Consider the following 12,900-nt stretch of genomic DNA (forward strand, 5'->3'; position numbering starts at 1 on the left):
AGTATGGAGTGCATATATTCGGTATGGCCATGACTGAAGGACACAATAGCTTGGTACTGAGAGTAAACAGTAACCTTCAGGGATCTGACTGCTTGCAGGGTCATTATTCTCTTAGACCTGAACCCTTGTTTACCATTGTTCTAGTGTCTAAGAGTAGTGTGGGGCTGCTCAGTATCTGGGAAGTTCTAGAGTTTATAAGGATATATGTGTTCTTGTGACTGGCTCTGAGTTTGAACAGCATACTTTCCATCCTTACTCTGACTACTAGACTATCTTTTCTTTCTCTAAAGTGATACGGAATTTAGAATCCCCATGATACCATTTAGTATCAATTGAGGATTCAATTTTATATTTTTCTTTTTATTATTTCATATATATCCTGTATACCAGAGGGACTACTAAATCTTTATTCCTTTTTTATTAAAAATTATTATTATTTTAAAAAGATTTTATTAATTTGAGAGAGAGAGAGAAACAGAGAGAACACAAGCAGGGGAAGAGGCAGAGGGAGAAATAGGCTCCCCCTGAGCCAGGAGCCAAAAGTGGGGCTCAATCCTAGGACCTGGAGACCATGACCTGAGCTGAAGGCAGATGCCAACCATCTGAGCCACCCAGGCACCCTATTATTATTATTTTTGAAGATTTTATTTATTTTGAAGATTTATTATTCTTGAAGATTTTATTTTATTCTATTCACTGTATGACAGTGAATAAAATCTTCATGTATGTGAGCATGTGCATGAGTGGGGGGAGGTGCAGAGGGAGAGGGCCAAAGAATTCTCTGCTGAGCAGGGAGCCTGGTGTGGGGCTTGATCCCAGGACCCTGGGATCATGACCTGAGCCGAAGGCAGATGCTTGACTGACTGAATCACCCAGGCGTCCAATCCCTTCTTCTTTTTCTTTTTTTTTTAAATGAACTTTGTGCTAATTAAGTCACAGGTTTTTGTGCCAGGGTTTTGTAAGGATCTGAACAATGGCCTTACTGCCTTCTGTTAAATCTCAGCTATTTTCTATAAATCACAGGATTTTCTGCCTGTGGTGCTGGGCTCGCAGTAGGTACCATGTGAATACTTAAGGATTCCATATAATAGGAACTCTTCATGTTATAATAACAAAAAAGTTGTTGGACTTTTGAAAGCAATTAGGAAATAGTACTTGCACTAGTGTTTTAGTTTGGCTCTATGATTACACTAAAATACTTTTTGGAATCTATAATCTTTCAAAAATTTGAAGACCTGCAGATTCAACACAGTATCTTAGCTGTTTTTACACATGTTTTGGCATCAGGTTTTAATGATTATAGATACAGAAGCAGGGGGAGAAAGAGAATTAATGAATATAAATCCATCATTTTAGGGGAAATTAGGGGATGATGAGCAGGAAAATTGGAGATGAGAGGATTGAGATGGTTTTTAAATATTTATTTATTTTGAGTGTGTGTGAGCAAGGGTGGGGGGCAGAGACAGAAAGGGAGAGAGAGTCCCGAGCAGACTCCCCTGACCCTTTTGCTGAGCATAGAGCCCGACTCAGCACCTGCTCCATGACCCCGAAACCATGACCCTAGTGGAAGTCAAGAGCTGGATACCCAACAGACTGAGCTACCGGGACAACCCATTAGATGATTTTTAAAGTAATGGCAGGGAGGGGTGATGAATACCTTGGACTTAGTAGAATTTAGGGAGAAGAATTGAAATTCATATGAAGCTATTAAAACATTCTTAAGTAGTTGATGGTTAATTGGGGGTATGCACAACAGTATAAAAATTAATTGTGACTGTCCTTTTGGTTGTAACGCTATTTTGGCAGCCTGTAATTAAGAATGGAGATTGGAGTCAGAATGGCTCAAATGCACATCGACATGGAAGCAAGTAGACTCTCATAATTACAGAGACCTAGAGAGAGAGAGCCTTTGAGGACAACCCCAGTTAGGTTTTGAGGAGAAGGAGGGGTCAGGGGGTGTTGTGCAATATTCTTGTAATTGGATCATACGTTCTTTAGCTGGTAAATTTATGTGGGAGGACAAAGAAAAGGCTAGCAGCCATGAGAGAGAGGGAGGTGAGTGAGCATTGGAGCAGAGGGCATCTGCTACTTGTAAAAGACATAAAACTTGATACTTTCCTTCTGTAAATTGAACAATAATTATGAAGTATTGAGGCAGTGGTATCTAAATGGTTTAGACTGGTCTAAGAGCGTCTTCCTTATTACCAGTAATAATGACAAACTCAAAAATTATAGAAAAGTACATGAGTTTTAAGATTCTAATAATTTTATAATAAAGATTTTGTTGGATATTATCAATTAAAAAATTTCATTCATTAGCAATTGTAATTTTACTTCTATTTTATGACAGTAAACTTGATAGTGGTCCGAAGGTTCTGCTAAGTTTTATTTTCTTGCACAATAAATATTTGGAAAATCCCAGTTTACATATGTTAGTTTTGTTAATCAAGATTTTGGTTAATCACAACACTCTTCTCTACCTACATTCTGTCCTATGTAATTTAATAGGATTTAAATTTGGATCCATGCTGAAATAAATAACAGTGCTTTTTGAAAATCAGTTCTTTTCAGTAATTCTTTAAGTTTCTATTTTTGTTTATATTTTCTAATAAATTAATGAAACATTTTGTTGAAGATTAAAAAAACTAATACCATAACCATTTTTACAGATGAACAAGAAGATGAAGATGCCATAGTCAACAGGATTTCGTATGTATTTTAAAATTCATTTTTTCTGTTTCTAATTTTGATGTCATAAATTCTTCAAATTTAATTTGCACCTTTGGGCATAAATATGGGGAAAAGTCACCTTTTTTATTGATATTAACCCTATTTTTATAAACATATAAATATACAGTTGACTCTTAAACACTGTGAGAGTTAGGGATGCTGGCTCTGTGCAGTTGGAAATTGTGTATAATTTTTGACTTCCCCAAAACTTAACTACTAATAGCCTACTATTGACTGGAAGTCTTACTGATAACATAAACAGTTGATTAACACATATTTTATATGTTATGTATATTATGTACTGCATTACTAAAATACAGTAGCTGGAGAAAAGAAAATCTTACTAAAATCATAAGAGAGAAAATAATTTTTTTTAAAGATTTTATTTATTTATTTGACAGAGAGAGACACAGCAGAAGAGGGAGCACAAATGGGGAGTGGTAAAGAGAGAAGCAGGCTTCCCGCCAAACAGGGAGCCCAATGTGGGGTTTGATCCTAGGACCCTATAGTACTGTATTATATTTAGGGGTGCCTGGGTGGCTCAGTTGGTTAAGCGTCTGCTTTCGGCTCAGGTCATGATCCCTTGGTCCTGGTATGGAGTCCCACATTGGACTCCCTGCTCAGCGGGCAGCCTGCTTTTCCCTCTGTTGCTCCCCCTGCTTGTTCATGCTCTCTCTCTTTCTGTTAAATAAATAAAAATCTTTAATTAAAAAAAAGTAGAGAAAAGAAAATCATAAGGGAGAGAAAGTACATTTACAGTACTATATATATTTTAAAAAAGATTTTATTTATTTGATAGAGATATAGTGAAAGAGGGAATACAAGCAGGGGGAGCGAGGGAGGGAGACGCAGGCTTCCTGCCAAGCTGGGAGCCTGATGTGGGGCTTGATCCTAGGACCCTGGGATCATGAACTAAGCCGAAGGCAGACACTTCATGACTGAGCCACCCAGGTGCCTCTCTAATACTGTATTATATTTAATTAAAAAAATTCACTTATAAGTGGACCTGTGCATTTCTAAGCCATATTGTTCAAGGATCAACTGTACATGGAAAAATGAGGATTGATTGTCTCCTGTTAAAATTTGCTTCTTTGAGGAGCTGATAATTTTACCTTCAGAGGTTTTAGCCAGGAAGTGGGCTTCTGGTGGGAAAGTTGCTGGGCCATAAGAAAGAAAACTCTGGGTTGTTTAATGATCTCCTGAGAAGACTATGACAGTCTTGGAATAAGGAACAGACATCCGTTCTAGCTAGCTGAGCGTCTACCTGCTGTGAGCAGGTAGATGGTCTGATGATTCTTTATGTTCCTTGTAGCTCTCTCTCTCCTTATTTATGCTGATATATGATTGTTCTGCCCTTTAAATTTTTTGAGGTATCAAACTGGATGGGAAGCAGTAAGTTTCTATCAGATTTTGCTTGACTAAAATTTGAAATCACACAGATATAACTACATTGGAGAGATTCTTATGCCAGGATTCTTTTTTATTGATACTTTGAAAATTATTTGGCATAGTCCTGAATTTATAGAAAGGTTAGAAATACAACAAAGAAAGAGCCTTTTTGCCCCAGAACTGTTTGAGAATTTGCCAACCCGGTTCTCCATTTCCTTAGGATACTTTTGTATATAATGCCTACAAACAGTGCATCCTCCTGTGTATCTACCGTACAACCATCAGAATAATGCAATTGAGGCTGTACCACTCTTGCCCCATTCAGATTAACCAGTTGTCCCAGTCATGTCCTTTGTTGCGAAAGGACCCCGTTCAGAATCATACACTGCTTGTAGTTGTCGGGTCCCTTTAGTTGCCTTCAGACTGAAACCCTTCTTCAGTATTTTCTTGACTTCCCTATCCTCGGTACTTCTGAAGATTGCAGGCCAGTTGTTTGGATTTGTGTCTTCATGGTTGGTATCACATTCTTCATTTTGTGCCTGGGGTGGGGAGGAGGTGAGGGAAAGGGAGAAGGGCTGCCTGCACTTAACACACACATACACAAATACTCTCACGCACCCTGGGGTATTACTCAGCCTTGAAAAGGAATGAGGTACTACGATATGTAGGAACCTCGAAAACATCATGCTAAGTGGAAGAAGCCAGACAGGAAAGGCCGTTTAGTGCGTGATTCCATTTGTGAGAAATAAACTAGGAAAGGTCAATCCATCCATGTCATATTGATGGTTACCAGGGACCGAGGGGAGGGCAGAATGGGAAACAACTCCTTAGTGAATACAAGGTTTTATTTTGGGGTGATGAAATGTTCTGGAACTAGAAAGTGGTGGTTGCACAACACTGTGACTACACTAAATACCACCAGATTGTTCACTTTGAAATGGTTAATTTTATGTTATGTGAATTTCACTTAAATAAAAAAAAAATTTCAACTGAGAAGTGACTCGAATAGGGCTGATTTGATTCATAACTGAACAGTGAATTTAAATGGACCTTGTTTTATTAGATTTGGTAATTTAAATTATTTTAAATGCCCTAGGGAAAACATCTGTAACTTTATATTGTGAATTCTTCTTGCTTTGTGGATTTAAAACTTAGGCCTATTACTTTATTTAAATTTATAGGATTAGGGGTTATAGTTTTATTTCAAACCATGACATTTATGAAAATTCTTCAGTGACTTATCATTTTTGTCTGTCTAAATTCCTGGTCTAAATAATTCACTTACCTCAAAAAGCTTCAGCAAATCACACACTGAATAAAGGGCAGATATAATTCCTTCCCAATGAAATCCTCTAGGGATAAAGTAAGTACCTGTGAGATGTACCACTCTCTGTTTAGTATGCGCTCCACTCATGGTGGTACATTTACGTACATGCATTTGTGGATCAGTCCTTTACGAACAGACCAGAACACAGCACTTAGGCTTTACCCTGCAATGTATTCTATGAAATGGTGGCTGTGCCTCATTTCCTTCTGAGGAGGCTCAGGAGCCCTGACCTCCCCTTCTGCTCTCACCAGTTCTGCTGCCATCGCTGTTGTGGCGGGTTTGAGGGCTTTGGGTTCTCCTGGCGGGTGGTTCCTGCATCTTGTGAGTGGGAGGCAGGCAGCTGGGGGAGCACTTACATTAAAGATGGGAGAGGCAGAAGGGGTGGGGGCACCTAAGAGAATCAGGACTAGTCTGTTCCCTTCCACTGCCTCCCAGTGACCCTTTTGGCTTTCACTGCTTTTTTCCCCCCTTGTGTGATAGAATGAGTGAGAATGGAAGAGGAAGGCGGATCTGGATTCAGATTTTGAACTCAAGATTAACTTCAGGTCAGAAGAGATTGAGAAACAAACATTTGTTTTCTCTTTGTGTGAAGGAGAGCTCCCACTTACTCTGCCATGCTGTTGTGTGGATTAAGTTGTATCTGCAGAGTAATCCACGGTTGGTGCTGGGGCATTGTACGTGGGACTTCGGGGTGGCCTCTCTTCTCTCCACCATCTTTCCTTCCCTTGCCCCCTCCACCGAAGGGGAGGAAGTGGAAGGAGAGTCCTGCTAACAAGGAGAGGAAAGGGAAAGAGCTTGACAAGTTCTTAAGTGCAGTGATTGGCAGCACTCCGGGATCTCCACAGCTGGCTCAGCACCCATGTCAAAATGGAAAGGCTGTTCCTTGGCCTTTCTCACCTCCTGTTAGACCCATGTTTGCTTTCTCCTTTGCTCCTTTGTTCTGCTCTTCGTTTGTATCTGCTTGTGCCTCCAAATGAACTTTGCAACCCAAAACTACATTTTCTGAGAGCTACTGTTGGCTAGTTGGTTGACTTGAGAATGAAATCAGAATGCCTAACTGGTGAAAGTTTTGTGAGCCTTTGCAGGTGAGAGGAGGGTTTCCATTGCAGGAGGTGGTTCTGGCATGACGTATCAGAGCCCCGGGGGGTGACCTGGTGTGGGCTCTCAGGGTCTGAGAGGAGGGAGGGAATTTTCCCTGCAGAGGGAAATCCTGGTGTGGAGTATGAGCTTGGGGGTGATGAGGGGCATCCGCACGTGCTTAGGGGTGCTCTGTCACAGGGCGTCAGAGATTGGGGAGGGCATCCATACAGGATGACAGAGCCTAAGTAGGCTGGTGTCCCTGGAGGGATGGCCTGGCATGGCTATCAGAGGTCAGTGGGGAGGGAGGTAGGGCAGTCCGGAATGGGGAGTCACCTGAGCAGGAGGGTGGCTCTGGATAGGGTAGGAGTGTCAGATCATTTCCAGGGGATTGGTCCATTGAAGGTGATGGGAGCCATTTGCAGTTACGGGAAGGGGAGGAAAACGAAGATGAACAGGGCTGTTGTATCGCAGTTGGACTTGCCAGTGGACTGTCAGTGCGGCCTCATGGTTTTTGACACAAAGTTATCGCAGCACATCTCGATGTGAAGGCGGGTGCAGGTAACTGTGTATGTGTACCTGTATGCATAGTGCGCACGTACAGTCCTTGCCTGTCCGTTGGGAGCGTGACACCCCAGCAGCAGGGAGTATAATCAGCACCAGTTTGGTGCTTCTAAATAAAATTTCCCACTAATAGGGACCCGGCTCCTTGGGGGAGAAGCTGACTGCAGGGTAGGGGAGGGGAAGTCCCAGGCTCATTCTGTGCATGTGGTACTGCCAGAGTGCAAGGAAGTGCCCCAAGAATGATGGGTACGTGTCAAAAAGACCCAGAAGCCTCTGAGGGCTTTCACACCGATCAGGGACAATCTCAGTGTCTGGAGAGTGATTGTAATGGGCCCTGCACAGAATAAAATAGAACAATCTTGAGTCCAAACTGATAGGAATCCGTAAATGAATAATCTTTCTTGGCAAGGAACAGGCTATTTTCCCTAGTTTCAGACTTAGCTTCCCACAAAATACTTATTATTTAAAAGGGAAAAGAGTGATGTTAGAGTCAGAGCGCCCTGGCAGACACCATCCTGACCAGCGGTCATCAGAACGTGACCAGCAATAGGGCAGACAAGGTCTCGGCCACCTGGTAGCCTGCGGAGAGGAGTGTGAAGCATTGCTTCTGTGACGCTCCTGCCTTGTGGACGAGACAGACGAAGCTGGGCCAGAGCTGAGTTCCTGTGTCCCCGTCAGCCTCCCCATTCGGCCTTCTCCACAGGCAGGAGCCGCTCTGCCGTTCCAGTTCCAGCTGAAACTCCGATCGGCCTTGAGCGCTCTCTGCCCCCGCCCTCAGGCAGTCCTGTGGCTTCTGTGCTCAGAATCTGCTCCGTTTCAGAAGGTGACGTTTGTGAAATGGTGCTTTAATCCGAGGGGCACTTCAGTAGGTCTGTAAGCCGTGGCCACTACTGCCCTATTTCGACTTGACTCAGGGCCTTACCTTAGTAAGGACCCCTTGCCAGCATTGACCTGCACTGCTTCGGCCTTCGGTGAGTGGCTGTCACCCTAGGTGCCCACGGGCAGTGTGAGAGGGTGACAGCATCTTGTCTGAGTATCCTGAGCCCAGTCACGGTACCTGGAATACATACAGTAGGTTCTGGAAGTGTTTGGTTGGGAGTTGGCGTTGTAGTTACGGTGACCATGCATTCAGGCTTTCTGGATCGTTGATTTCAAATACTTTATGGATTTGTCCTCATAAGCTTCGTTTTTTGTCAGATTACAGGACCCAGTTTTTGATTTGGAAACTGGTTGGTCTTCTTGCTGGTTGTGCGGTGAGTGTCATGTGAGCTGAGAAGAGAGGGATTGACTACTGAGAGGAATGTGGAGAGTGGCGGTTTGCAGGGCAGAGGACATAAAGGGGACCCTAGGGACAGAGCTGACTGTGCCCTGGAGCACAGAGCACTGAAACGCATTGAGGTTTGGTGTACAAGAAGACGGGGTACATGGCACTGTATGTGGGAGTCTGTCGTGGCGGGAGGAGCCTCGCACACATACTGGAACAGCTGTGCGGCACCTGGAATGGTGAGCTTGTGGGTTTGATCCTGTTTCTAGCATTGGAAGGCAGAAATGGTAGTGGCTGGGGTAAGTTCCTCACTTGACTTGCAAGGACAAAAGCAGAGAAGCACGCCTCCAGCCACGGCCTGGTGTTGCCAGAGTTGGCGGTGGACCCGGGTAGACATTGTTCCTAGTGCTTTTCCCAGGAAACATGCCGACTCAGCAAAACGGCTTCTCAGCCTCCTTCTGTGTCTGATTTGAGTTGTGTTTTTGGTGTGTATGATACGGTCTACCTTTGAGCTTTATCAATGATTTACTGAACAGAGAGGTTTCATGGTTGTTTTGGCTTTTCAGTAGGAAAACACTTCTTTTGCTTGCCACCAGATGGCATTGGTCTCAAAGTTTACTCTAGTGGCTGTGTATTTCCAGGGTTTAGTATGCATTTTTTCCTTATGTCTTCTTACATTTATTTTCACGTTGTTCCTATATTGACTTTAATGGAATGGATATTAAATTAAAGTTCCATCTATAATGTTGGTGAGGTTTTCTTTTCCTTTCCCTTTTAGTCTTAAAAAAATCTTTAAAAAATTAGATAAAAAATTTTTAAACATTTCAGACATGTATAACTGAGAATGTGAAAGCCCACGTTCCTGTGGGATTGTTATATATTATGCTAGGTTTTTTTTTTTTTTTTGGTACCTCTGTTTTCCTGTTTATATCAATGCATTTTGTGTGTGTGTGTGTGTGTGTGTGTGTGTAAGCATGTATTCTATTTATCGTCCATGCTTTTTCAGTTTTTGTTTTTTTACTTAATTTATGTTTGACATCTTTCTGTGTTAGTATTTATTAGCAATATCTTATTTTTAAAAATGACAAAGCAGTGTTTTAAATAGTTTAATAGTAGAATATTAATAGTTAGATACTGTTTGCTAGTCTAATTTATTTTACCTTTACCTGTTTTAAGAGGTAGCTGACCAATGGCTTTGTTGAGTTTTTTTCTTGAAATAACCATTTTGAATTGGTTTTTTGTACCGTTTTTGCAAGTTTTTTTTTTTCACCTGAATCAGTTTTTGCATTGCTGTGAGGATGTATTTGCCAATTGTTAATTAAATGCAATTGTGGAATAAATATTTAAATTTAAAAGAGGAGAGAGACTATGGCTTATTCTTTGTAAAATGGGCAGAGTACTTTGTCTTCTCTGTGATTCTTAGAGGGCCTGCTCGTTCGAGTTACTGTCCTTTTTCACAGAGAGGCGCTTTGGAGTATAGCTGCTTGAACTTCAGGTATCATACATACAACATTTGTCTCCCAACGACACGTATTTAATGAAAACCTTATGTAACTTTTTTGGGTTAAAAGATTTAAGAGTCTTGTCCTTTTTGGATTCCGACTGTATTCCTTGCTTTCTGCGATTGCTGGTGACAATGATCTCTTCTCTTCCAGGTTGTTTCTGAGCACGTTCACCCTGGCGGTTTCAGCCGGGGCTGTTCTGCTCTTACCCTTTTCAATAATCAGCAATGAAATCCTGCTTTCTTTTCCTCAAAACTACTATATTCAGTGGCTAAATGGCTCCCTGATTCATGGTCAGTATATATTGCTTAATAATGAATGTTTTCATTTTTTTCCACACTGTATTTTTAGATTTGCCTTTTCTTAATTTCCTTCATAATTTGCATCTTCCTCCAGGAAACCATGAGTCCTTCATAAAATCAGAAAACCAGATTTTACTTACTATTCCTGTTCTTAGTTGTGACAGCCTTTTCTGTTTTACTTAATCAAGAACCAGTCTTTATACTTAATAATGATTTTGATAAGTAAGTTCTCATTTAAATATGTATCAAGAGAATTTTGGTTTATCTGGATATGTCAAAAGAACTAACCTCCATTTAAGACCTAAAAATACTAGCCATAGTTTTCTACTTCATTTATTTTCTCTCAGTTACTTTTTTCATTTAAGAATGTGTAATTGATGGGGAAAAAACTCTTTTGTCAAGTATGAACTTTAAAATTAATGTGGTTAAAAAAGTGACTTACTTTCTGTGGGCAACATGGTACATTGCTTGGAGGCCAAGTAGACCTGCATTCCAATCTTGACTCTACCATTTTCTAGAAAGTTTTGGTGAGGTAGGACATTTTAATTTTAACTTATAAAATATAAGATCTAATACATAGATCTTCTTATTCTTATTGAATTATGATTTCCCCCTTTTATTCTTATTGAATTATAATTTCTTTATATGTGAAACATCAGCTTTTTATTAGATTTTTGTAAATATGTCCTGGTTATTTTTCTTTTTAACTTTATTTGCTTTTTTTGATTGACAGAATTATTAACATTTGTATTTTTCCCAGTGTGCAGTCTTTTTTCTTCCTTTGGTTTTTCTAGTTGTTCTGTGTTTAGAGGATCCTTTCCCTTCCTGAGATGTGACAAATAATCCCTCCCCCTCCCCCTCATTTTCTAAAGATGACTTTGTGCATAACTCTTTATCTGGAATTTATATAGACAGCTACCTTTTCTCTCACTCCTTTGTGTTTAAAGAAATGCTGTGTTTGCTGTAGAATATTTGGAAAACAATATACAGTGAAGAAAATTAATGTTACCCAAAATCCTACAACTCACAGAGCTATTGAGAATACTGTGGCCTGTAGCCTTCAGTAAGGTGTATTCCTGTGGATACATAACCAGAAGGAAACCTTCATGGACTCACTGATAATTTGTATTTTCCTAAATCAGCATATAAGGGGGAAGTTTCCATGCTATTAACTACTTTTCTGTGCAATTTACAGTAGTGCCTGAAGCTGTTATAAGCATGGGTTGTTCCCATTTTTTTTAACTAAAAAAGCTACATCTTTACGAATAAATATTTGTCCTTAGGATAAATTTCTGCAGTTCACTTTCCAGGTAAGCACACTTCAAAAGTTTTGAGAAGATATTTCCTGATTGCAGAAAGCTGTGTGAATTCCACTAGTGGTTTCACTTTCAGTGGTGGGATGGGGGAGGGGCTCCCCTTCCCAGAATGCATCTTCATCAACTGTGGGCAGTACTTAAAACCTGCCAATTCAAGGGGTGCCTGGGGGCACAGTCAGTTAGGTGTCTGACTCTTGGTTTCTGCTGAGGTCATGGTCTCAGGGTCAGGAGCTTGAGCATCGGGTTCCATGCTTGGTGCAGCCTACTTGGATTCTCTCTCTCTGCCCCACCCCCAAATAAATCTTTAAAACAATCATTCCAGTTCAAAAACGTGAGACATTTCTCCTTGTAAATGTATATTACTTTAATTACTAGTATGGTAGACATTTACAACATTTACAAAACATACTCGGAGGTCATTCATAGTTTTTTTTTTTTTTTTAAAGGTTTTATTTATTTATTTGACAGACACACAGCGAGAGAGGGAACAGAAACAGGGGGAACTGGAGAGGGAGAAGCAGGCTTCCTGCTGAGCAGGGAGCCCGATGCGGGGCTCGATCCCGGGAACCTGGGATCATGACCTGAGCCGAAGGCAAACACTTAATGTCTGAGCCACCATAGTTATTTTTTTAGTAAATTGCCTACCTGTGTTTCCTTTGCCCATTTTTACAGTGTGTTTTCCCCCTTTTTCTTTTTTTTTAATTAAATTTTTAATTCTCGTTAGTTAACATACAGTATGATATTAGTTTCAGGTGTACGATACAGTGATTCAACACTCCATGCCCCACCCGGTGCTCATCACGATAAGTGTTACTTCTTCATCCCCGTCACCTGTCTCACTCATCCCCTGACCACTCCTTCCCCTCTGGGAACCACCAGTTTGTTCTCTATAGTTAAGAGTCTGTTTCCTGTGTTTCCTGGTTTGCCCCCCAACTCTTGTTCGCTTGTGCAATTGTTTTGTTTCTTAAATTCCACATATGAGTGAAATCATAGGGTCTTTGTCTTTCTCTGAGTGACTTATTTCTCCTCACATGATATTCTCACTCCGTCCATGTTGTTGCAGATAGCAAGAATTCATTCCTTTTTCCACCTGCTTTTTTTTTTTAAGTAATCAGTTGTTTATCAGGTTAATTGCAAACACTTTCGTCCCTTATGTCCTTTAATACTGCTTAAACTGTTTATTGACATGAAAAATTTTAACATTTTAGTTTAATCATATATTTGAATTTGGCCTTTGTGGTTTCTATTGTGCTTGAAAGTAGAAACAAATGGAGTCATGATGCTCTGAAGACCAAGTGAATTCAGCAATATTAGGACTAATTATTAAATGAATAATTTAATAGTTACTCAATTTTTTGCTTAGCAATTGAAAAAAACTCAAATAAGCAAACTGAAATTGATACAAAAAATAAATCTTCTACTGAAAAGT

At 40.5% G+C, this 12,900-nt stretch overlaps 1 protein-coding gene across 5 annotated transcripts in view; it reads left to right on the top strand.

Moving 5' to 3' along the window:
• Positions 1-12,900, top strand: part of LMBR1 (limb development membrane protein 1) — a 147,965-nt gene that overhangs the window by 30,895 nt on the left and 104,170 nt on the right. For all 5 annotated transcript variants that reach the window (XR_004380614.1, XM_032840293.1, XM_032840295.1 and 2 more), the window contains 2 exons: positions 2,670-2,709; positions 10,007-10,146. Coding sequence is in view for 4 of the 5 variants with exons in the window: in XM_032840293.1 (XP_032696184.1) it covers positions 2,670-2,709; positions 10,007-10,146 (180 nt within the window). In the remaining variant the exon portion in view is untranslated. The remainder of the gene's footprint in view (positions 1-2,669; positions 2,710-10,006; positions 10,147-12,900) is intronic.

Source organism: Lontra canadensis, unplaced genomic scaffold, assembly GCF_010015895.1.
Source record: "Lontra canadensis isolate GAN:19392208 unplaced genomic scaffold, GSC_riverotter_1.0 scaffold111, whole genome shotgun sequence".
NCBI classification, from domain to species: Eukaryota; Metazoa; Chordata; class Mammalia; order Carnivora; family Mustelidae; genus Lontra; species Lontra canadensis.